The sequence below is a fragment of the Vigna unguiculata genome, chromosome 4 (genome assembly GCF_037176805.1).
Source record: "Vigna unguiculata cultivar grain cowpea cultivar isolate G323 ecotype 2 chromosome 4, ASM3717680v1, whole genome shotgun sequence".
Lineage (NCBI taxonomy): Eukaryota > Viridiplantae > Streptophyta > Magnoliopsida > Fabales > Fabaceae > Vigna > Vigna unguiculata.
In genome coordinates this window covers 41,565,414-41,591,954 of record NC_140795.1, presented here as the reverse complement: position 1 = coordinate 41,591,954, position 26,541 = coordinate 41,565,414, and the positions used below count along the sequence as shown (strand labels likewise).

At 32.1% G+C, this 26,541-nt stretch overlaps 1 protein-coding gene across 1 annotated transcript; it reads left to right on the top strand.

Annotated features, from left to right (window-relative positions):
• Window positions 1-8,194: 8,194 nt before the first annotated feature.
• Window positions 8,195-14,533, top strand: LOC114182212 (ABC transporter C family member 10-like). The gene is made up of 11 exons (XM_028069031.2): window positions 8,195-10,418; window positions 10,637-10,957; window positions 11,034-11,120; window positions 11,257-11,844; window positions 11,916-12,080; window positions 12,280-12,574; window positions 12,717-12,931; window positions 13,019-13,324; window positions 13,399-13,462; window positions 13,671-13,910; window positions 14,223-14,533. The coding sequence occupies exons 1-11, from the start codon at window positions 8,373-8,375 to the stop codon at window positions 14,333-14,335; spliced, it is 4,440 nt and encodes a 1,479-aa protein (XP_027924832.2). The 5' UTR covers window positions 8,195-8,372; the 3' UTR covers window positions 14,336-14,533.
• Window positions 14,534-26,541: the final 12,008 nt, after the last annotated feature.

The window sequence follows — 26,541 nt, the reverse complement described above, 5'->3', positions numbered from 1 at the left end:
AATCTTATGACAATGAGTTTATAGGCCTTTTTTTTTTATATGGTATTTAACTTTGTTATTTCTATTCAATATGAAACTTTGGCTTACACTTGGATTATTGCTAACAACCTCCCCTCAAGGATAAGTCCCTCTGGAGAAGGTGTACGGTGGCCCTTACTTAATACCATTGTTGTGGGTATGGTGTTGTTGTGTTTTTGTTGTTGTTGTTATAATGATCACCATGACAAATTATCAGCTTTGATACCACTATGATGGATCTATTAATGGATTATTAATCTTTTTTTATTTTAATCCCTCTTTTGAATTTTCTTCATTTGTAGTCAATTGATTTTTCCTCAAATCCAAAACAATTCTTCTATCTTTTGTATGAATTTTGAATATTTTTAGTTTGTTTAACTTTATCATTTATACTTAATGTGAGACTTTGACTTATACTTGGATTATTGTCAATACTTATTTTATTATAATTATTAATTTAAATTTAATTTATGAGTACTACTAATTTAAAATATAACATTATTATATATTTCTAAGTTTTAAATAATATAATATAAAAAATACTTCTTAGTTTTTAGTTTAAAAATTGAGCAAAACGCTTTTTTACCTTGAGTTAAGAGATATCATATTAAACTAAGAGGTTAGAAATACCAATAAATCCACTAAATTATGGCCATATGAGGAATTGGCGGAATTCACAGGCTCTCATCAATATTTAACATTAGTTTTATAAATCAACTCAAATGTTTATTGAATGCCACGTAGCTACCTATTCTATCTCGCAATTTAGGTGTATCATGCATGCAACAACCCTCTTTTTTCCAACCCTTCCTTTGTAATCTTCTACAAACTATACTGTTTTAGATAATCTCTTTTACAAAACACCACACCATCTTCAACGTCAATACAAAAAAGAAGGAAAATAATATCCTACACTTCCGTCATCATCCACTAAATTACAATCTTGTAACCCCAGCAATTCTAGCCTTTATTTATTACTTTTATTTTCATCACTATAAAATAAATGTAAAACCAGAGCGATAATTCATCTGATATTAACGAGAAAGCAGAAAAAAAGAACACCAGCAGCAGAGGAAAAGTAAACAATGGAATAATGACTAACGAACGATAAAGTGGGAAAATTGGAACGCGAATTTGTCGTGTTACAAAAAGCAAACTATGATTCCAATTATTTTCCTTCTTTTTTGTATTGTCGTTGAAGATGGTGTGGTGTTTTGTGAAAGAGATTGTCGAATGAGTACAGAAAATAGATCACTAGGACAAATAAAAGGAGACGTAACGAGAAAAAAATCTTATTACTAGGATGGAAACCTCACCAAATAAAAAAATTTAGCAGTGAATAATCAAATTAAGTGTTTTAAGTGTAGACATAATCATTATAAAGATAATTCTTTTTAAAAGAGTTATCTCTTTAAAGTGTGGAAAATATGGTCATGAGTTTTTGTAATCTCTAAATTGATATTACACATTCTTCTCACCCAAGCCCCTTTCACGTAACACCAAAATTACTACCCCAATACTCACTCACAACTTCAAAGGAAGATTGTAGAGGTTTATACAAAACTAGAGAACTCATTATTCTCCAAAAGCATATATACATGCCCTATATATAATCATGTTTTCAACAAAAAAAAAAAAAAAACAAAATTAATTAAACAACATAATTATTGAATTCTGTATAAAAGGTTGCTATTACCGGGGATGTCAAAAAAATCTGTACATACGGTTATCCACGGATAGAAAATATATATTGTAAATGGATACCCACAGGTAACGGGTATGAGTATTTTTAATATTTACATGTTAATGGGGCGAATACGGGTATCATAGTATCTCTATCCATAGATACTCGTACCCGTTATACTCTAATTTAAATTTTAAAAAACTAAAAAAAAACATGATTAAAATATTAACATATTGATTTTGAATATGTTATTTTTTTATCAATTAGTTTTAAAAAAAAATTATTTCTTTGTGAACTATCATTCAACACTATTTATGAATGTTATGTATTCTATTTTATTAGAATTTATGATTAAAATATATTGTTAAATATTTATTTTTATTTTTTTTTGTAAATATTTGTGGATACCCGTGGATATTCGTGAATATTAAAAAATTATGCGAGTACCCGCATAACGGATACTTGACAGATATAGATACGAGTACGGGGTAATTATTTATCCAGCAGATAGGGTACGGGGGAACTACTACCTGTACTCTACCCACCCGTTGACATTCCTAGTTATTACAACATGTATTACAATTATTCCCCCTATCAAAAAGACTTGCTCTCAATGTTGTTATTAGAACATTTATGTTTGTGTGGTATATGTAGACATATATTAAAATATTTATTTGGATAGTTGTTTAGATTATTTGGCTAGGATAATTATGAGATTGACAGGTCTAATTGTACATATGTGAGATTGCAGGTCTAATATTAGTTATCTAAAATTGGGAAGCTAGAATTGCAGAATGCACTGAAAAATGACATTTAAAATATTGACGGATAAATCTGTCACCATATTCATCGAAAAATTCACCACTTGATGTAGGTAATTACAGACAGATTATGCTCTTTGGTAATTATTGACGGACATATCCTTTGGTATCTGTCGGTAATTACCGAAAGACATAATTTGTCAATAAATATTATCTACGACTAGGGATGACAAAAATACTCGTACCCACAGATATCTGCGGATAAAATCCGTGACAGATAGTTACTACCCGCTGGTAGCGAGTAACGGATATTTTAATACCCACTTATAAACGGGTCGGGTACGAGTATCATACTATCCGTACCCACGGGTACCCATTACCTGCAAAAAATTAAAATTAAAATTTAATTTATATTTTATTAAGTTAAATTTAATTAAAATTAAAATTAACGGTATATTTTATTATGTCAAATTTAATTATAATTATAATTATAATTTAATTTAATTTATATTTTATTTTTATAATTTTATATTAAAAAATTTATAAAATATATATTTTTTTAAATATTTATGGGTATCGGGTATCCACAGGTACCCGTGGGTTTGAAAAATATTCGCGGGTATTTTTTAAACGGATATGTGGCGGGTAAACAGGCGGGTAACAGACTGATTTTTTTTTTTGGCGGATCGGGTTGCGGGTAGGCACTATCCGTACTCGACCCAACCCGTTGCCATCCCTATCTACGACCCTTTTATTGATGGATATGTGTCTGTCAATAATCCGTCAAAAGCACACGGTTTATCGATGGATATTGGTTGTTTGTAATGGATTCTAACTATTGATAATATCTTTCTTTTTTTGTAGTGATGACTGACTATTTTACTCCAATTTTTAAGTTTTCATATTATAATTTTGTGTTGATTATTTTTATCTTATCTTTCTATCAATAAGGTAATTTTTTAAAGTAAAGACGTTATGTTCTTCCGAACAAGTTTTTTTCCCAACAATTCATACCTAACTAACCCTTTTCACCCTACATTTTCCAATTCCTGTCCCTTACCGTTCTCTATTTTTTCATCACTCCTTCTCTATCATTATTTTGATTTAATAATTTATTTTTTCTTTATCCTTATGCAATAATGTAAAAGATAAAGTAAATAATCAAAGTTCCTTTTCTAAAACTCAATGAAAGTTTTCTTGTGAATGACGCTCTTATATTCAATAAGTTGAAGTGATTATTATCTTTTTTGGCAAAAAATAGATGAGCAGCTATCATTCAATAATGCTAACTCTTAGTTGGAAGTTTTTAATTTTTAAGTTCATAAGTGATAAACTAACTTATTTACTTCGAAATGTTCGGTAATAATTAATAAATTAATTGGTAAATGTAAAATAAGATAAAAAAATATAAAAAATAGGTTTTAGCATTACTTAAATTTAATTTTTATTTATTTTCAAAACTTAAAATTTTTTATTTCTTAATTTAAATCATTATTAATTACATTGAATTTATTTATTTTTATAACATTCATTGCGTAATTTTCATATAGTATCATATAAATGAAATATTGTTTGCTTTCAATTGTTAATGAAAATCTTTTTTAGTTTAAACTGTATAAAAAATTAAAATTATAAATAACATAATAATTCGGCGTGAAAAGATGAAAACAAATAGATGAGCGAAAGAAAAAAGAAACAAGTAAAAAAGACAAGAAACCCAGCATAAAAACAATAATAAAAGCTCATATATATTTTTCTAACCTTGCGTTTTCCATTATAATTTTAAATGAAAGCTCATATGTCAAAACTACTTTCGCCAAAACCAAGACAACTTTCGATTATATTAATGTCAATACCGAATCATATGAATTTTATATTATAATTCCACATATACTTACAAATTTCATTTGTCCATGTACCTTTAACCCGTCACGATACCCTCACTTTAATGCATAAAAATAGATATTACATCAGCGTAAGCCTATGCTATACATTTTAAATATTTATGCTTATTTTTAAAGTTCTAAACAATAATTTCATATTATTCCAATAGTAAAAATGAAACAAAAATAGTATTTTTACTTTTTGTTCACCTATCATTCCACATTTTCATAAGTAGTGTTAGAAGAATACATGAAAAGAAAAGTGACATGGTCAGTTAAATTTGTAAGAGTTAAGTTTAAAATTCCCCTTCTTAATAATAGAGCTTATCTTAATTCAATTTATGGACTCTATCTTATCATTTACTATCAAATTATTGTTAGACTATCAATAAATATTTAATTTCACATATCTAGTTCTTTGTTTAATGTGATGTATTGAAAATTATTAAAAAATGGACATTAAGTATAACTTAATCTTATAAATCAAATTTGTAAGATTGAGTTAGATATAAAGTTCATTTTTTAACATAGTATCATTGTCAAGTTATATTCTATCTTAGCAAAGTTCGTTATTTGTTGAGTTTATTGTTTGTTATCAGACCACCTATTAATGTTTAGCCTTGCACTCGATATATATGAATAGGTTAGAGTCTATCCTAACAAAATTTTATTGTTTGTTGGATTTATTGTTTCACCTGCTATCAGATTAGATAATCTATTAATGTCTAGTCCTTCTCTCAAGGGATGTAAATGCCTCATCATAGGAAAGTGCGTTGGAAGCCTCGCATAAACTAGATAAAGTCAATTTAGAATATACAATAAGTACAGACCTTATATTACAAACTAATTTTTTGAATTTGAATTAACTTTAAAATTCACCATTTAACAAAAACCCTACGTCTAACAAAAAATAAGATGAAATCATATTATTTAAGCCCATGCAAATTTTATTTTGCAATCCATTGTAAAAATAATCTTAAACTTAAAATTTACTTATTTTTAAGGTTATATTATATTTTAAATTTACATCACGTGAGCAATGACGACAAAGTACTAGGGTTTCCAACGATTTTGTCTCTTCAGTCTTCTGGTTTACGACCTCTCGTTTTCGCTCCAGACAAGGTTATCTTCGACAAAATGGAAAATAAGAGAATATTTGACACCTAACTTTGATTTTACAATAACACGGACAAACAATCTTTCGCTTTTACAGAAGAGAAGGCCACGTTCTTAACAACTTATTCTTCCAATCATATTCATTCCAGTGCTCAATATAATTTTTTTAATTTACTTTCACCATTATATTATATATATACAATAAAATAAGTAGAAGTGGTTGGCAATGGCATTTTTACTTTTTCTACCATCGATCATGCACTCATTTGGGTTTCGTGTTATAGCTGCTGTAGTTTTTCTTTATTTAATATATTATTTGTTCCATTCTCCTTGTTTTCAATGCTTTCACTGTCTTATTGTATGAATATTATATACTCAGATTAATTGTTTGTAAGATTTGTTTTACTCCTACACCCAAAGTCATGCAATCACGTGTACCAGTAGAAAAATTCATTGTACAATTATTTACATGTTTGTCTTCTAACAGTTGTCTTACGTTAGTCTCTCTCTTCTATAAGTTGACAAAATGGTTTTTTAGTACATGTACATGAAGTAAATTTGGAGTGATAAAAGTACAAACAGATCTTGTTCCATACACTGAAAGGTCCTTTAGGATTATTATATTTCTTTCTGTGCCATACTACATATCCACCAGATTTTCCTTTTCGGCGTTACTTTATTCATCTTTCATCTCCAAATTCAGCTTCGTGATTTTCGCTAACTGGTGCTTGTTAGGTACGTATGTGGGCACTCACTATAACAACTTAAACATTTAGAAGAATTAAAAGTATCATGATATATCAGAATTTCTCTGTTGTCACCTTCCATTCTTTTGAGTGTTATGTTTCATGTTTTCAAATCCAAAAGGGTTGCAGCAACAATCTCCTAACTAGCGATAAGGGTTGAGTATTTTTGATTTAAACCACCCTAAAACCAACCTAATTAACCTGCAACAGCATGGTAGAAGAGTTTTAAAATTTTGAGTTCATATGAAATACAGATATTGTGTTCACGTGAGTTGATTTATCAATTTCACTGATGTTGAGCTTCATGCGTGTTCCAATGTGATGATTAGGAATGTAAAAAGAATATGTACTCACATATATCACATATATTTGTGGATAAAATCTGCGGATACTTATAAATATTCATAAATATTAAAAATATATGTAAATACCTGCATAAAAGATATCTGTACAAATATAAATATAGATATAAAATGAATATTTATCCAAGTAAGGTAATCTTACCTGCTTCATTGATGATGTGAGAGTGAATGGAAAGACGGATTTATATCGTACCATTCAAATCTCATCTCTTCACAATTTATAACATACCATTCAAATCTCATCTCTTCAAAACTGAAAGGATTTGCAAGAATAAATAGTCATTTTACCCGTTACTTCTAATTCATGATCGGTGGTGGTGGAAGAATTCCGTAATTCATATATATGAATATATAATTAATTGTAGTAAAATTAATAATAATAATTAATATTGATAAATAATAAATAATAATAATTATTAAAATAATAATATTTAATGATATTAATAATAACATTAAATAATAGTAATAATTATATTAAATAATAGTAATAATTATATTAAATAATAGTAATAATAATATTAATAATTAGCTACAAGGATAAAGTAAATTTTTTTAATTTATTAAAAAAATTATCACATAAGTTAAATAATTTATAAATTTTCAAATTACTCTTTTACCTTCAAATCTGAAATATATAATTGAAATTTATTCATTCAAATTCAACGACGGCTCATTATTCTTCAAATCCATCCGAACTTTTTTTTGAAATCCATCTTATGCCCTTAAGTCTGGTATGCATTTAGTCCTTGAATAGTTAAATAGCTTTTATCTTCATATCTACGGAATTTTTATATTTTAATGTAAATATATGTAATGTTAGTATAAGTTAGATGAAATAATTTTTTTGAAAAAATCAAGTGGAATTTAACTACCATCATAATTGAATGGTTATTAAAGAGTGATATATATATATATATATATATATATATATATATATATATATATATATATATATATATATATATATATATATATATAGTACTAGTACAAAGGGCCATTATACTTTATAACATGAAATAAATGTGACAAAGTAGATGTGTTTATTATTTGGAAAATTATACTATAACAATTAAATTCTGACAATTTCTCTTACAATCTAAGTTGTCATTTTTTAAGTAATTTTCTATCTTTTTTATTTTTTCATTTTTCTATATTTCAAAACCACTCAAAGTATGTCAATTCAGATTATATGAGAAAGTTGTCAAAATTTAGTTATTATAGTATCATTATCATTATTATTTTATGTTTTAGTTTTTTTTCTCTTTATAAATATAAAAGTTTACTCTTTCAATATTTAGTTTTTTCTTTTCTTTCTATATACAATAGTTTACCTCCAAAAATGGATAGTCAAGTAATGTTTGCGGTGTAATAAAAAATAAAAAATTGTTAGTATAAAATTGTAAATTAAGTATAAAGAACACATTTTAAGGGGTTTAAAATATAAATTATGTTACTACTTGGGATAAATATTTTTTATATTATAAAGTACGGTTAAATTTTTTAAATATGGAAAGTTATACATTTTACAGTAATATTATCAGTTTCTTATTTTATATATATTTTTTTCTAAGTATGAACTTGTTACAGATGATTCTGTCTTAGATAACAGTGCAGAGATAGGCTTTGTGGAGTGAGTTTCATGGGTTCATCTTTCGTTAGAGTTGGTATTATTCTACTTACTGTGACCATTTTTTGGTTAACTTTTTAAAAGAAGAAACATTAGGACAATGTTTTGTTAAGAAAGAGATATAACTTTCTTGTCCTTCATATCAGAGTTTAAGCGGCAGAGAAAACTTACAGTGATGGAGGATTTTTGGAGCATGGCTTGTGGAGAAACTGATTGTCTTGGGAATGGTGGAAAACCACCCTTCTGTTACGACTTCAAGTTTTTGAAAGATCCTTCTGCGTGCACCATCCAATTCTTGATCATCTGCTTTGATGTTTTGTTAATGATCATGCTAGCATTCATTTTGATCCAGAAGTCTTTGTTCAAACCATTTCGTGGTCAGTTTCAGGTGGAAAGATATTCAAACTTGCAGCTACTGTCTGCCATGACCAATGGTTTTCTGGGGTTGTTCTATGTGTGCTTAGGCATTTGGGTTTTAGAGGAGGAATTAAGAAAGAGACACACTCTCTTCCCTCTTAAGTTGTGGTTGGCAGAGCTTTTTCAAGGATTCAGATGGCTTTTTGTAGGCCTAAGTGTAAGTCTTCAGTTGAAACAACTTTCAAGATCATGGTTGTGGTTGTTTTCTCTTGTTACGTTATTTGTTTCATTTATTTTCTGTGTTCTATCCATGTCTTACGCAATTAGTAGCAGAAAATTGATCTTCAAGGAAGCTTTAGATTTTCTGTCTTTACCAGTGTCAATTTTACTACTCTTGTGTACTTATAAAGTACATAAACGTGAAGACACTGACGGAGAAATTGATGAAGGCCTTTACGACCCTTTGAATGATCACTGTAGTGAAGTTGATTCAGATCACCATGTGACTCCATTCGCCAAAGCTGGATTCCTTAGTAAGATGTCATTTTGGTGGTTGAATCCATTGATGAAAAGGGGTCAAGAGAAAACACTTCAGGATGAGGATATGCCGAAGTTGCGAGAATCGGATCGAACAGAAAGTTGCTACTTGTCCTTTTTAGAACGTTTGAACAGAGAAAAAGGAAAAGAACCATTATCACAATCATCAGTGTTGTGGACCATAGTTTGGTGCCACAGGAGAGAGATTTTGATGACTGGATTCTTTGCTCTGCTCAAGGTACTCACCTTGTCCACTGGTCCTGTACTTCTGAATGCTTTTATATTAGTTTCTGAGGGTAATGGAAGTTTCAAATATGAGGGTTATGTATTGGTCGTATCACTTTTCATTATAAAGATCATCGAGTCCCTGTCTCAAAGACAGTGGTATTTTCGCAGTAGGCTTGTTGGAATGAAAGTTAGATCACTGCTTACTGCAGCCATTTATAAGAAACTATTGAGGTTATCAAGTGCAGCTAGATTGACACACTCTGGTGGTGAGATAATGAATTATGTGACTGTGGATGCTTACAGAATTGGAGAATTTCCATATTGGTTTCACCAGTCGTGGACAACATGCCTCCAAATATGTATTGCTATAGTTATACTTTTCCATGCTATTGGAATAGCAACAATATCCTCATTGGTAGTGATAGTTCTCACTGTGCTTTGCAACACTCCACTAGCAAAGTTGATGCATAAGCTTCAGAGCAAACTCATGGTGGCACAAGATGAGCGATTGAAGGCCAGTTCTGAGGCTCTAACAAATATGAAAGTGCTGAAGCTTTATGCATGGGAAACTCATTTCAGAAAGGCTATAGAAAGACTAAGGAATTTGGAACTGAAACTTTTACGTTCGGTCCAACTGAAAAAGGCCTACAACATCTTTCTTTTTTGGAGCTCACCGGTTTTGGTCTCTGCTGCTTCTTTTGGGACATGTTACTTCTTGAATATTCCTCTGCATGCAAATAATCTTTTCACATTTGTGGCCACTATACGTCTTGTGCAGGAGCCAATTACAGCGATCCCAGATGTTATTGGGGTGGTCATTCAAGCAAAAGTGGCATTTGCCAGGATTGTTCAATTCCTTAATGCACCTGAATTGCAGAGTGCAAATTTCAGGAATAAAAGTTTTGATGGCAGTAAAGGGTCAATTAAAATCAAATCTGCTGACTTTTCATGGGAAGGTAATGAATCAAAATCAACACTGAGGAACATAAACTTGGAGATCAGACATGGGCAGAAGTTTGCTATTTGTGGAGAAGTTGGCTCAGGCAAATCAACCCTCTTGGCTACAATTCTTGGAGAGGTTCCAATGATAAAAGGAACTGTAAGATTTGATTCTTCATGCTCCTCCTATATTATACATTGCACTATTAAATCTTAGGGTACTGTTATTGGCTATAATGTTGATGACATTTCTACTTCGTATAATCAATAGTTATATTTAGCATATGAATTCAACTCACTATACTCAGTACTATTTTTTCTTATTCTTCTTTTCAGTGTAATATTAATAAGTGCTTAATTCTCTCTATTGAATTACAGATTGAAGTTTATGGAAAGTTTGCATATGTTTCTCAAACAGCATGGATACAGACTGGTACTATACGGGAAAATATTTTGTTTGGATCAGATTTGGATGGTCATAGATATCAAGAAACACTTCGTAGATCTTCACTACTAAAGGATTTGGAGCTGTTTCCCCATGGAGACCTCACACAAATAGGTGAGAGAGGAGTTAACTTAAGTGGAGGTCAAAAGCAGCGAATTCAACTTGCACGTGCTCTTTATCAGAATGCTGATGTATATCTTTTGGATGATCCATTTAGTGCTGTTGATGCACATACTGCAACAAATTTGTTTAATGTAATGTCATCCTCCTTGCTTCACACACTACAATATGAGACATTCTTTATTCAAACATGGTTTTTAAATTTTGCAGGAATACATCATGGATGGTCTTAAAGAGAAAACTGTTTTACTCGTGACTCATCAAGTTGACTTTCTACCAGCGTTTGATTCTGTTTTGGTAATTCAATGAAACCAGGACATGGTTATGCTAAAGTTCTTCTTTTCTCAGTTTCCTGCACATAACTAGTGATAGTAAATTAGTAATGAATTGGAAGTTACTGAAGTTTGTTTTTTTTTTTTTATCTTTTCCTCAGTTGATGTCAGATGGGGAAATCCTAGAATCTGCTCCTTATCATCATTTGTTGTCCACAAGCCGAGAATTCCAAGATCTTGTTAATGCTCACAAGAAAACTGCTGGTTCTAACAAGCCTATGAATGTTTCTTCTTCCAAGAGGCCTTCAATATCTGCCAAAGAGATTACACAAGCTTCCAAGGAGAATCAATTAAAAGAGACATATGGAAATCAGTTAATAAAGGAAGAAGAGAGAGAGATAGGAGACACAGGGTTGAAGCCTTACCTTCAGTATCTGAATCAGACGAAAGGCTATATATACTTCTTTGTGACTTCTCTTTGTCACCTCTTGTTTGTCATTTGCCAGATACTGCAGAACTCATGGATGGCTGCTAATGTGGACAATAACCAAGTTAGCACATTGCGGCTGATTGTTGTTTACTGCATGATTGGGGCTCTTTCTACTGTTTTCTTGCTCATCAGAACTCTACTTCTAGTTGCCTTGGGCATTCAGTCATCAAAATATTTGTTTTTACAGTTAACGAACTCCCTTTTTCGTGCACCGATGTCCTTTTATGACTCTACACCATTGGGAAGAATCCTTAGTAGGGTATGTATATTAAATGATTTCTTTCCATGCTGTGAATTGTGATGATATTTTGATAGTGATTTCCTATGCAGGTCTCATCAGATCTAAGCATTATGGATATTGATATCCCTTTTATTATTGCTTATACTGTGGGAGGTACTACAAACTTCTATACCAACCTCATAGTTTTAGCAATTATCACTTGGCAAATCTTGTTTATCGCTGTACCGATGGTTTACATTGCAATACGCTTGCAGGTAATGGCAAATTCTTATTTTAAAAGTGTTGTGATACTAAAATAGTGTCTTCTATTTTGACTGGCATTGGGAAAGTTATCAAATTTGACCATATAATGCTCGTTGTTCTGTTAGCTTTTATCTTTTGGTAACTTTTTGTTGATCTTTTAGTGTGTTTAATATCAGATACTGAACAAAGTATTTCATTTTTTAAAACTAGAAATATTACTTTTCCACTGCAAAAGAAGTGATGCGGATGAATGGCACAACAAAGTCCTTTGTAGCTAATCATGTAGCTGAAACTAATGCTGGAGTTGTGACAATAAGAGCCTTTGAAGAAGACAATCGTTTCTTTGAGAAGAGTCTTGATCTAATTGACATCAATGCTAGTCCCTTCTTCCATAGTTTTGCCTCAAATGAGTGGCTGATCCAGAGATTGGAAATAGTTAGTGCAGTACTTCTTTCCTCCACAGCACTATGCATGGTTACACTTCCACCAGGGACTTTCAGCTCTGGTGAGACTTCTGTCATGTTATATGTGAAATATCATGGTTTTTAGCGCTACAATTATCTTAATAGTATTTTTCTTTTATCACCAAACAGTATCATTATCTCTCTTGATGCAAGTATATTAATTTTAAATATCTTCTGTTCTAGGATTCATTGGCATGGCTCTCTCTTATGGCCTTACACTCAATGCTCAACTAGTATTTTCAATTCAGAGTCAATGCAATCTAGCAAATTACATAATTTCTGTAGAGAGGATAAATCAGTATATGCATATACCGAGTGAGGCCCCAGAAGTAGTAGAAGGAAATCGTCCTCCTTCAGATTGGCCAGTTGCTGGTAAAGTAGAACTAAATGACTTGCAGGTAGTTGGAACTTACTTAAAATGTGAATCTCAGTGTTCAAATATGTAATGATACGCTTATGTAATTTTCTTGTTTATACAAAAACAGGTACGATACAGGCCTGATGGACCACTTATACTTCATGGAATCACATGCACATTTGAAGCAGGACACAAGATTGGAATCGTTGGAAGAACAGGCAGTGGAAAGTCCACTCTTATCAGTGCATTATTTCGTCTGGTGGAGGCAGCAGGTGGAAAAATTGTAGTTGATGGCATAGACATATCTTCTATTGGCCTTCATGATTTGAGGTCACGTTTTGGAGTTATACCTCAGGATCCTACTCTTTTTAATGGGACTGTTAGATATAATTTGGACCCTTTATCCCAATACTCTGATCACGAGATATGGGAGGTAAAACCAACCACATTCTGTTTATTTTGTGCTTAACTTTCCAAATGTAGCCTAATTTTTTCATCAATATGAAGGTTCTTGGGAAATGCCAGTTACGAGAAGTTGTCCAAGAGAAATTTCAGGGCCTAAACTCCCCAGGTAATATTATTGCCAACGTTATGGTAATCAAGGTTTGAAATTTCAGTTGGGTTTTGTCACGATACATAGTATTGTGGGAAATTGTGCAGAAATGAGGTTGATGCAGCCACAATTGTGGTCATAAACTGTTTTCTGAAATATTGATGGTGATATTATGTCATAAGTAACTTACCTGGTTAATAACAACTAGAAAAATGTTGTTATGCAGTTGTTGAAGATGGATCAAACTGGAGCATGGGACAAAGGCAATTATTTTGTTTGGGGCGTGCACTTTTAAGGAGAAGTAGGATATTGGTGTTGGATGAAGCTACTGCTTCCATTGACAATGCAACTGATTTGATTTTACAGAAAACAATCAGGACTGAGTTTGCAGATTGCACAGTGATAACAGTAGCACACAGGATACCAACTGTGATGGATTGCACTATGGTTCTTTCAATCAGTGATGGTAATTTGGATATAGAAAAATAAAACCTTTATCCTTTTCAACAAATCTTTATCAAATTATCCATAACCCATTTTCTTATGTTAATATCAAACTAAACCTTCCCACTTGGTTTGGCACAACCATGCATTGCATAGGCATGGTGTTTGGCATATAGTTTACTTGCATTCAATAGTTAAAGGTTAATGTGATAAACAATGGGTTAGTTGATTTAGACACCTTCTAGAATATGGGGTACTTGTTTTTCACACTTGAAATCTTTTATTAGAATAAATGTGAAGATTTTTTTTATATCATTTTGTTTGTTTTTTACAGGAAGGTTGGTGGAGTATGATGAACCAACGAAGTTGATGACGAAAGAAGGATCGCTGTTCAAGCAACTTGTGAAAGAGTACTGGTCTCATTTCCAATCAGCAGAATCACATTGATCGTGCAAACATGTTTGATTTATGTCAATATTGTGTGTCTATCTTTTGCATTGAAGAGGTTTTTGAGGTTATGAAGTAAATGATAATACTATTGACATAAAGAAACTACGAAATGAAGAGGTATTTGTTGTTATATGTTCTATAAAGGTTATAACTATTTTGGTACAATAAAATATCAATCAATTTACAAGTTTTATATACTTTTATTATTCCTTACAAGCTGATATCAGAGTTTAAACCAGACCTGATATATTTAACTAAGTTGCAATTAGCTAAGAAAGAAGAGAATACAACACAAAGATTGTCAAAAAGATCTAAGACAAAATTCTCCACTTTGATGGTCTACATTATCATTATTGGAGTGAGTTGATGAAACTTTTTTCTATTTGCGAAGGATTTATGGAGCTTGATTGAAACTAGTTTTGAGGAGCTTGGTGAAAGGTTGTTATTTTTAACTTAAAACGAATATTCTTATAAAAGATGGAGAAGTCAAGTTGGTACATTACAGAACCTAGAATCATATTGAAAATTTGATAACTAAAGTTATGAAACCTGAGACTTTTTAGAAGCTCTAGAAGATTATAGGTGTTGGAATTTTTAGGACTGCTAAAGATTATATGTTGCTGAAAATATTACTTAATATCATTTTTATTTAAATTAGTTTTTAGAAAATATTTCAGTTTTAAAGATATGTTTCGGTTTTAGAAATTAGTTATTATTTTAGATTAGGAGTGAGAAATTCTAAATATTTGATATTTGATATTTGTTATATTTTATTCTATATATAGGATATATCAATAAAATGCAAAAACATGTTCCTCCGTATAACATATCACATATATCTCTCATCTATCTCATATCTCTCATATTTTCAAAAGCCCTAAAAATCCCATTAAGTGGTATCAGAGCCATTATTCTTATTGCCGATAGAATGGAAGGAAATATGTCACATGTCACTATTCCACTCTTTGATGGTGAAAGCTATGATCTATGGGCGGTAAGGATGCAAACATATATAGAGGGGCTAGATATATGGGAAGTCTGGAGGAAGATGATGTTCCCTTGTCTGAAAATCCCACCTTGGCTCAAATAAAAGTGCATAAAGACAAGAAAACGAGAAAGGCAAAGGCAAAATCATGCTTGTTCGCAAGTGTTTCACAAATGATTATGATCAAGATCATGACTCTAAAGTCTCCCAAAGAAATTTGGGAATACTTGAAAGCAAAATATGAAGGAAACGAGAAGATTCAATGCATGAAAGTTTTGAACTTGATAAGGGAGTTCGAGATGCAAAGAATGAAAGAGTCGGAGACAATCAAAGAATACTCAAACAAATTGTTGGGCATTGCCCACAAGATAAAATTGTTGGGAAAGGAATTTCCAAATTCCAAACTCGTTGAGAAAATTCTGATGACGGTGCCAGAAAGATTTGAGGCATCTATTGCTTCCTTAGAATACACAAAAAATTTGTCTACAATTACCTTTACAAAGGTGATACATGCCTTGCAAGCACAAAAGCAACGAAGATTGATGAGAGAAGATCATGAGGTGGTTGAAGGTAATTTAAATTACATTGAAGAGAATGCTCTCATAGTCAAGAAAAAATAGAAGGAGCAAATACAACAACAAACAAGTTTTTTCATCTTGTCCCATTGTAAGAGAAAAGGTCATCAACCCAACTGGTATTGGTGGAGGCCAGATGTCAAATGTCACAAATGCGGTCAATTGGGACATGTGGAAAAGGTATGCAAATCTAAAAACTCTCAAGAAGATGTTCAAATTGTGGAGGATAAATCAGTGGAGGATAAATCAAAGGAAGAACTACTTCTTACAACATCATGTGTCACAACCAATGAATCTACAAAAGATTGGATTATAGATAGTAGTTGCACAAGCCACATGTCTCATGATAGAGAAATTTTCAAGGAACTCAATAAATCAAATATTTCCAAGGTAAGAATTGGGAATTGAGAACAACTTGCTGTGAAAGGTACAAGAACAATTTCAATTAAAACTCATTCAGATATAAATTAATTTTTGATATCTTATATGTTCCTAAGATTACCTAGAATTTGTTAAGTGTTGCTCAATTGTTAGAGAAAGGTTATAAGGTCTCCTTTGAAAATAAAGTATGTGTGATAAAAAAATGCTAACAACATAGAGGTATTCAAAGTCTACATGAAAGACAAGAAATTTGCGCTGGATTTTATGAAGGAGGAATGTGTTACAAATAAAGTGAGTATGAAAGAAGGATCAAAATCAGAAGATAAATATCTCTGGAAGAAAGTAGATGTCCAAGTGAAGAAAGTAGATGGAGGTTCACATTTTAATATTCACAAAAGGTCCAATGTCACTCCAATGAAATCCACACTAGACAAAGAAAAAGAAGATGATGCTGATATAAGAAGAAATATGAAGGATGATGCCAAATTGAAGAAAGATGTGATGTCATGGAAGAAAGAGAAAAACAAATATTACAAGCACAAAAAGAGGAGAAAATCAAGCATCAAAAGATGGAGAAAAGATGGAGAATCAAATCTGAAGATAAAAAATTTAAATAAACAAATATTAAGCAAGGAGGAATATTGAAAATATTACTTAATATCTTTTTTATTTAAATTAGTTTTTAGAAAATATTTAAGTTTTAGAGATATGTTTCAATTTTAGAAATTAGCTATTATTTTAGATTAGGAATGAGATATTCTAAATATTTTATACTTGATATTTGTTATATTTTGCTCTTATATATAAGGTATCAATAAAATACAAAAACATGTTTCTCCGTATAACATATCACATATATCTCTCCCATCTCTCTCATATTTTCAAAAATCCTAAAATTCCTAACATATGTGATATGTTATACGGAAGAACATGTTTTGTATTTTATTGATATACCCTATATATAAAGCAAAATATAAATAGGATATAAAGTATAAAATATTTACAATATCTCACTCTTAATATAAAATAATAGTTAATTTCTAAAACTGAAACATATTTCTAAAACTAAAATATTTCCTAGAAACTAATTTAAATAAAAAAGATATTAAGTAATATTTTCAACATTCCTCCTTACTTATATATGTTTATTTAAATTTTATATCTTCATATTTGATTTTAATTTTTGGTGTTTGTTTTCTTCTCTTTTTGTGCTTGCAATTATTGTTTTTCTCTTTCTTCCATGGCATTACATCTTTCTTCAATTTGATATTCTTCTTTGTGTTTCTTCTTCTATCAGCATCATCTTCTATGTCAATTGTGGATTTCATGGTAGTGACATTGGACCTTTTATGAATATTAGAATGTGGACCTCCATCTATTTTCTTCACTTGGACATCTACTTTCTTTCAGAGATATTTATTTTCTTCTGATTTTGATCTTTCTTTCATACTTACTTTATTTGTGGCACATTCCTCCTTCATCAAATCCAACGCAAATCTTTTATCTTTCATGTGGACTTTGAATACTTCGAGGTTGTTAGCATCTTTGATCACACATATATTTATTTTCAAAGGAGATCTTATAACTTTTCTCCAACATTTGAACAACACTTGATAGATTTTGAGTAATCTTATGAACGTATAAGACATAAAAAATTAATCTTAAGAACATATAAGACATTAATAATAAGTGACCTAAGTAATATTAAAAGGCTGAAAATTGTCTAAACTTTAGTAATTATTAAAACTTATCAGTTCCTAAGTTGCAGAATGGAGAAATACGTCACATGAACTATTCATAAAATTTTAATGATAAAACTATTAACATAAAAAAAAATTCTTTTTTCACTTAAATGGAAATTAAAATTTATTTATATTATTTACTTTAAGAGATAAATAATTTTAAGCAAATATTAAAACTTAAGTTTCATTATATGTGACTAATGACATTCACCCATGATAAACAAATATTTGGTTGAAAATAATTTTTCCATTATATTATATAGATCAATTGAGAAGTAAAGTAATCTCACCCAAGTTGTCTAGTGATAAGATTGAGGCAAGCCTGTTAAGACAAGTAAGAAAAAATTGAATGTTTATACAGGCTTCTTTCATATGGACTTTTAAACAAATTCTAAGGTAAATAAAAGAAAGCAAATGAAATAAACATTTAAAAAGTTAAAATTAATTCATAAAAAATAAAACATTTCTAAGTTTTAATTTTTAATTTTTAATTTTTAATTTAGAATTTACTATATTTTTTATCTTTATTTTTATTTTTTTTTTAACTTTTTATGAATTTTCTTTTATCCAAATATACCTTCTTCTACCTTTTTAATGGCATTTTATAAACAGAACCACAAAGTTCTAAATAAAAAAGGCCTGATAAAATTAGATTCTATGACATTAGAAGATACCTTGGGCCAAAAAAGCTATGACAAATTAAGTTTTTCTTTTCACCTGTTTGTCTTTTGTCTTTTCACCCTGACGACTCCTGATAACAGAGATAAGAATACGAATATCAATTAACAGTTTACTAAAATGGGTTTAATTTTGTGGCCACTGAAATATTTAATTAATGTAAATGATAGATACGATTGAACAATAGAGTAAACATCATATTTACTTTAGAAACTTGGAAATTAAAATGAATATCTCCTTAAAATTTTGAACTAATTTGATCTCCTCTTTAGTAATATGTAAATTTAATTATTTTAATCAACTTTTTTAAATTTATTTTACATTTTAAATATTTTTAAATTCGATTTTTAATTAATATTAAAGTGAAAAATGTATCAAATAATATACATAACTGAAATGTTATCATAAAATGTGTTTGAAATGTCAAATAAATTAAACTAAATTTGATTAAAGTATTAAATCCACACATTTGTAGAATTGAAAGATTAAATTTAGTCAAAATTTGAAAGATGGACTAATAATATTTAAATGAAACTCTATTAGTATTACATAATATATTTAATAACTGTGCCACTTTTATAAAATTGATTAACTAAAGCTATTAAGCAAATAATTAAGATTAGTTCGAATATATTATAATCCTATATTAAATCATTGTTTATTTAATTTCATATTATAAACTAAATTACACAAAGTCGAATAAAAACTCTCTTTACCTTTAATATATATATATATATATATATATATATATATATATATATATATATATATATATATATATATATATATATATATATATATTAAAGGTAAAGAGAGTTTTTATTCGACTTTGTGTAATTTAGTTTATAATATGCAATTAAATAAACAATGATTTGAATATGTTAGTGGGATTGTTACAAGATATGAATTGTAATGTAAATATAGTCTTGGATGAGGTTGTTGTTCTCACAAGTATATTTTTGAAAGACTCATACAGAGCAGAAGAGTTATATTATTATTTTTTTATTTTTATATATATATTACTTTGTGCATTGTCTGGCAACCAAATTATCTTTATTTTATTTTTTTTCTATTATGAAAAAAATACAACTAATCAAAATATGTCTTTATTAATCATTTCATAGTATCAATATATAAATCGACAAGAATTCAAGAAAGGATTGGTTCGCTCTTTAAGAACTACATTCAGTCTATTTTGCATCTTCGGCAAATAGTTCCACTAATCAACAAAACATTACAAGATACAAAATATTCTCAACACAATATCACATTCATACTTTTTGAATCCTAGAAGAAGCCTAAGTCTATGCAAAACCCTATTGCATAACTCTGGAACCTACCAAAAAAGCAAGAAATTACGAGACAAGGTTAAAGAACAAAACAACCAGAGCAATGATTTGCTTAGAACTCCCACAAGTTCTTAGACGAAGACCATACATATCCTCAAGAATGTTTGATCTTGGTAGCATCTCAATATCACACACATTTTTAGCTCACTTCATATTAAAACTTTTTTTCCAAAAAAGTTAAGTTCTTCATGCACCGAATGATTGATATATAAATATATTCTCTAATACATTCAACCGATTTGATATAACAAACAATAAATTGATTTCACTTAATTAGTGAAATCAATTGATTTATATTAATAAGTTAAGGGTTAAATATGTTTTTAGTCTCTCAAGTTTCAATGAAATTTGGAATTAGTCTATCTTCGAAACTTTATACCAATTTAGTCTTTCATCTTTAAAAATGCGTGAATTTAGTCATTTTAACCAAATTTTGTTAAGTTTATCTGACGTTTCAAGCACATTTCATGATAATATTTGAATTGTTTATACCGTTTGACACATTTTCGCTTCAATGTTAACTCAAATATTATCATAAAATGCGTTTAAAATGTCAAATAAACTTAAAAAAAATTGGTAAGAAGGATTAAATTCACGCATTTATAAAGATGAAGGACTAAATTGGTATAAAGTTTCGAAGAGGGACTAATTCCAAAATTCACTGAAACTTGAGGGACCAAAAACATATTTAACCCATAAGTTAAAATGCTCATAGTATATATCCTAGAAACTAAGAACATTTAGCTCGTTAAAATATTTTAACAAACTAAATATATTATTGAGATTTGGAAGATTGTAAATACATATTATATGTTTATGCAATGATCTATTACTTAATATCTAACTTGTAATAGTTTAATTAGTAGTATAAATCTACTAAATTTGGGATATTACTAGTGCATAATTGCATTTTTACCTCGCCTTATAGGTCTCGGTTGGCAAGGAACCAGAGCATATAATGGCGCAGTGACATTTTTGCAATTCCAAGCAACTTTTATGCCTCAGTTCAAGCAAAACCCAAAGCCAAAAAGTGTTATAACCGTTACGTCTTTGACCTCGGGTGACATTGAACCGGGGCCAAATAGGGCTATATGCCTCGGTTATTAATTGAATTTAGGCCATATAGTTTAATTAGGGCACAAAACAACGAACCCTTTTTCTTCTTTCTCGCACGCGCTGCATCTCCTCCATCTCTATCTCTCTCTCTCTACAATTGTTCCGGCGACACCACCACGCGAGCCCCCTTCTTCTTCCACCAACGTTGTGCTGCCACCGTTGCGTCTCGCCTCCGACCAGTCGTTGCTCCGATTGGACAATGTCTCTCTCTCTCTGCAATTGTTCTGGCGACCCTCCACCACCTCTGATAGGACATGTATTTGGATTGTAAATGATTTGTAATTTTCTTTTAAATGAATTTGAATTGTGGATGTGTTATAAAATATTTTGTTTTGGTCTGTGCTGGGTGCTGAAGAAAATTTGTAGGTTTAAATGTGGGAATAACACCAAAACAAAAATTGTATTAAAACAAAAACACTATATTAGGCCTCGGTTAAAAAGCCTACATATGGCCTTGGGTCAAACTAAAATCGAGGCCAAAAGATGATCAAATTTTTAAAATTAATGGCACATATGGCCTCGCCTCAGGTCAAGCCAAAACCGAGGCCAAAAGATGATCGAATTTTTTAACAAATTAAAAATTAATGGCACATATGGCTTCAGGTAGACTTGAACCGAAACAGAAAGGTGCTCTATGGCTTCGGTTCATAACTGAGGCCAAAAGCGTTCCCCTTTTGGCCTCATCCCAATATGCTTCGGTCTGGGAACCGGTACAGAATATTGAAAACAACCGCTGCCAAAGCCCCTTCATGCAGTGGTGTATGTTACACTAAAAGTATCTAATATTATGGTTATAAAGACTTTTGTTGATAAAAAAGTTAAAATTTAAATAAAAATATTGTATAAATGTATTCATTATTCTTTTATATTATATTTATATGAGATACATAAAAAAGAACTTCACATATAAGTTGTAATTAAGCTTAATTACTAATTTGATCTTAATTTAGAGAGGACAAAATTGAATCGTTTAAAAAAAATGAATAAATTGAATAAAAACTAATAAGGGGGACCAAATTAAACATTTTAAAAAAATTGAAGAACTAAATTGAACCAAAAATAATAATAAGAGGACAAAAATAAACTAAAGTAACAAATTAAAGGACTAAATCACTAATTAAGTCTAAATATAATGAATAATTATTTTTTATCTATAAATTAGTTGTTATTCATAATTTTCTTGTGGTGATATTATGTTATATTCAATTAGGAAAATTATATTTTGTTATATATATTGGTTTAGGATTTAGGGTTTAGAGTTTAGTAATTTAATTTGTTGTGATTGAATTAGATATCAATTTAGTGATCGAAATTATTTATGAATTTAGTAACCAATTTCAGTCATTGATTTAGTGATTTGATTTGAGTAATGATATACTTGGTCATTAAATCACTCTCTAAATTGAGAAAAAATAATAATCGTTCATTCGATCACTAATAAGAACAATATGTTACTGATTTTTTATGTTACTGATTTTTTGTGATTGAAAATTCGTTTGCCAAGTTGGTTACTAATTTAGAAACTAGAGGTGTCAATTTGGCCCCTAGCCCATGGGCCAGCCCTGGCCCACTCTTCATAAAGCCTCTTTTTAGGGGGCCCCCAAATGAGGGGGCCAAAAAAAAGCCCCAGCCCCCAAAGCCCCCTCTCTAGTGGGTTAAGGCTAGGGCTAAGGTGGGTTAGACCCCCAAATAATACTACATTAAGCTAAAGTCAAAGATCAAGTTGAGCGACCTGAACGGGCCCGATGACCCGGACGGGCTCGACAACCCGGATGAGCCCGATGACAAGGACGAACCCGATGACAAGGACGGGCCCGACGACCCGGACGAGCCTGACAACCCAGACAGGCCAGACAACCCGGACGGGTCAGACAACCCAGACGGGCCCAACGAGCCAGATGGGACCGACGACCAAGACGGGTCCTACGACCCAAACGGACCCGACGACCCGGACAGGCCCAACAACAAGGGCGTGCCCAACGATCTGAACGGGCCTGACGACCTGGACGAGCCCGACGACCCGAACAAGCCCTACGACCCAGACGTGCCCAATGATCAAGACATGACCAATGATTCAAGCGGGCCCGACGACCCAGATGAGCGTGATGACCAGGATGAGCCCGATGACAAGGACGGGCCTGACGACCCGAACGGGCCCAAAGACCTGGATGGGCCCGACGACCTAGACGGTCCCAATGGACCCAATGACCGGGACAGGCTCGATGATCCAGACAGACCCAACGATCTGAACGGGCCTGACGACCCAAACGAGCCCGATGACCCAAACGGGCCCAACGACCCAAACAGGCCCAATGACCCGGATGAGCCCGATGATACAAATAGACCCAACGACCCATACGGGCCCGATGACCGAAATGGGTCCGACGACCCAAACATACCCAACGACCCAGATGGCCACGATGATCTAGACAGGCCCAACGACCAGAACGAATCCGATGACCCGACCCGCATGACGACACGAACAAGCCTATTCGGGTCGTTGGACAATTCTGGATCATTAGGCTCGTCCGTATCGTCGTACTCGTTCGTGTCGTTGGGCCTGTTTTGATCATCGGGCGTGTCCGGGTCGTCGGGCATGTCGAATCGTCGGGCATGTCCGAGTCGTCGGGCCCGTTCGTATCGTTGGGCCCATCTGGTTCGTAGGGCTCGTCCGGGTCGTTGGGCTCGTCCGTATCATCGAGTCTGTCTGGGTCGTCAAGCTTGTCTGTGTCGTAAGGCTTGTCCAGGTCATTGGGCCTGTTCTGGTTGTCGGGCTAGTCCGGGTCGTCGGGCCGTTCGCATCGTTGGGCCCGTCTAGGTCGTAGGGTTCGTCTAGGTCGTTGGGCCCGTCCAGGTTGTCGGACCCGTCTGGGTCATCGAGTCTGAGGCGTGTCCGGGTTGTCGGGCTCGTCCGGGTCGTTAGGCCCGTTTGGGCCATAGGGTTCGTTCGGGTCGTCGGGCCCGTCCAGGTCGTTGGTCCCGTCTGGGTTGTCGGCCCTGTTTGGGTCATCAAGTTTGTCCGGCTCATCGGGCCCGTCCATATCGTCGGGCTTGTCCGTGTTGTCGGGTTTATCCTGGTTCTCAGGCCCATCTAGGTCGTCCGGGTTGTCCGACCCGTCTGCGTCGTCCCGGTCGTCGGGCTCGTTCAGGTCGTTGGGCCTATTTGGATCATCAGGCCCATTCGAGTCGTCGTTCTTGTCGAGGTCTTCGGGCAGGTCCAGGTCGTTCGATCTATTCGGGTCGTCGTGCTTATCCGGTTCGTTGGGCTTGTCCCACAGATAGTAATATATTTTAAAAAATAATATATTTTTCATGTGGAAGATGAAAGCCCATGGGTTGGCCGTGGCCCATAGGGCTTTTGTAGGGTTTTTGGCCCTGTGGGCTTCTTTGTTGGGGGCTTTTTTATCAATGTTGGCTTTTTTGCCCTAGCTCACATGGGTTAGGGCCAAGCCCCGTGGGCTGGGCCAAATTGACACCTCTACTACCGCATGTGAACAAACATCTTGTTTGTGATCAACCATTGTGACATTGTGGTAAAATAACATGCATATACATAATCCATTGGTCTGAATCTGAATCATTTGATGAAATAAGCTCATATTCGTAGTACCCTCAAAGTAACGAAGTATATGTTTTACTCTAAACCATTTTCTTCTCGTAGTTGAAGAACTATATCTTGCTTAGCAAATTTACAGCAAATGCAATATTAGATCGAGTATAATTAGCAAGATACATTAGTGTTTCTATGACACTAAGATATGGTGCTTCTGGACCAAGAAGATCTTCATCATTTTCTTGAGGTCTAAGAAGAGTCTTTATCAACATCTAACGACCTTACAACTATTGAAGTGCATAATGGACATGACTTGTCCATTTAGAACATTTTAAGCACCTTAATTAAATAAGCCTCTTGACGTATAAAAACACATTTATTTAAATACTCAATTTCTAATTTCAAATAAGACTTTGCCCTTCAAAGATCATTCATCTCAAATTATTTCTTTGAGTAATCAATTGCCTTTATGAGCTCATTAGGAGTTCCAACGATGTTTATGTCATCTACATAAACAATAATTATGAAAAATTCATTTTTGGATCTTTTCATATAAATACAATAACAAATATGATAATTTCTATATCTTCTTTTAATAAGTACTCAATAATACGGTTATGTCACACACGTCCTGATTGCTTTAATCAATAAAAGAACATGTTCAATTTTATTGAATAACCCTCTTTAGAATTTGTCTTGTTGGACGAATAAAATCCTTCAAGATTTTTCATATAAATAAGATTCTCAAAATAACCATACGAATAGGTTGTAACATCATCCATTAGATGTAAATGCAAACCTTGTTGTGCAACTAGGATAATCGACTATTGCAATGTTGTTGCATCCAATACTAGTGAATATGTTTTTTCACAAATCAATACAAGGTTTTGTGAACAACCTTGAGCAACCAATTGTGCTTTGTATCTAACAATTTCATCATTCTTAATTTGTTTTTTGTGCAAAAATCCATATGTACCCAACGGATTTCCCAACTTTAGGTGTGTGAACTATACGTTCAAAAACCTTTCGTTTAGCAAGCAAATATAATTATGTTTTTTTGCATATTTTCATTTTGGCCAATCTTTTCTTTGCCGACAATCTTTAATGATCATTGCTTATTGATCCTCATTGACATTCATAGCATTCATCGCTATATTATAAGTAAAAGTTTTGTCAATGTTAACTTCATTTTGGTTCCATATTATATGATTCATGACATAATTTATTGAGATTCATCATTTTGAACAATTTCAGGTACCTGAGGTTCTTCTAGAACCGAATCATTAATTATATGAAATAAATTTTTTGGGATTTTCACCTTTTCGAGTAGGTCATCTTGCATTTTAGCTCCCTCTAGTTTTTATCTTTGGAACCAATCGGCCCACCACGCTTCAAGCGTGTCTTTGGAATTAACAAACCATAAGAGAATGTTGATAATTTCTCCAATATACATTTTTTTTTCAACTCAATTGTAGAGATATAAAGATATTTCATATCTTTTCCATTGTTTGTCTCAATATAATATCTATTTAGACAAATATCCTTGAAACTTAATAAGTTTCTATTCAACTTCTTGGTAGAAGTATTAAAGCTCTTCTAGAGCCTTCAAATATATTTGTAGTACTATAAAAAATACTAACATTGATGTCTAGCACTATCAAACAATAGAAAAATTTATTACTCTTGAGAATTGTATAAGTTGTTGCATTGTCAATAAGACATAACCTTTGGTACTAGTGTCAACATTCATTCTTCATATAAACGTAAATATAAATATGATTTTTTTTAACACTCCCATAACTAATGAGGTGATCAGTGATCAAT

What these genes read in the sequence shown, in the direction of transcription:
- LOC114182212 (XM_028069031.2), top strand. Translation starts at nt 8,373, where the DNA reads ATGGAGGATTTTTGGAGCATGGCTTGTGGAGAAACTGATTGTCTTGGG. An exon ending in ACCAGGGACTTTCAGCTCTG is followed by an intron (nt 12,575 to 12,716) that starts GTGAGACTTCTG and finishes CTTCTGTTCTAG; the next exon opens with GATTCATTGGCATGGCTCTC. An exon ending in TCAGGGCCTAAACTCCCCAG is followed by an intron (nt 13,463 to 13,670) that starts GTAATATTATTG and finishes GTTGTTATGCAG; the next exon opens with TTGTTGAAGATGGATCAAAC.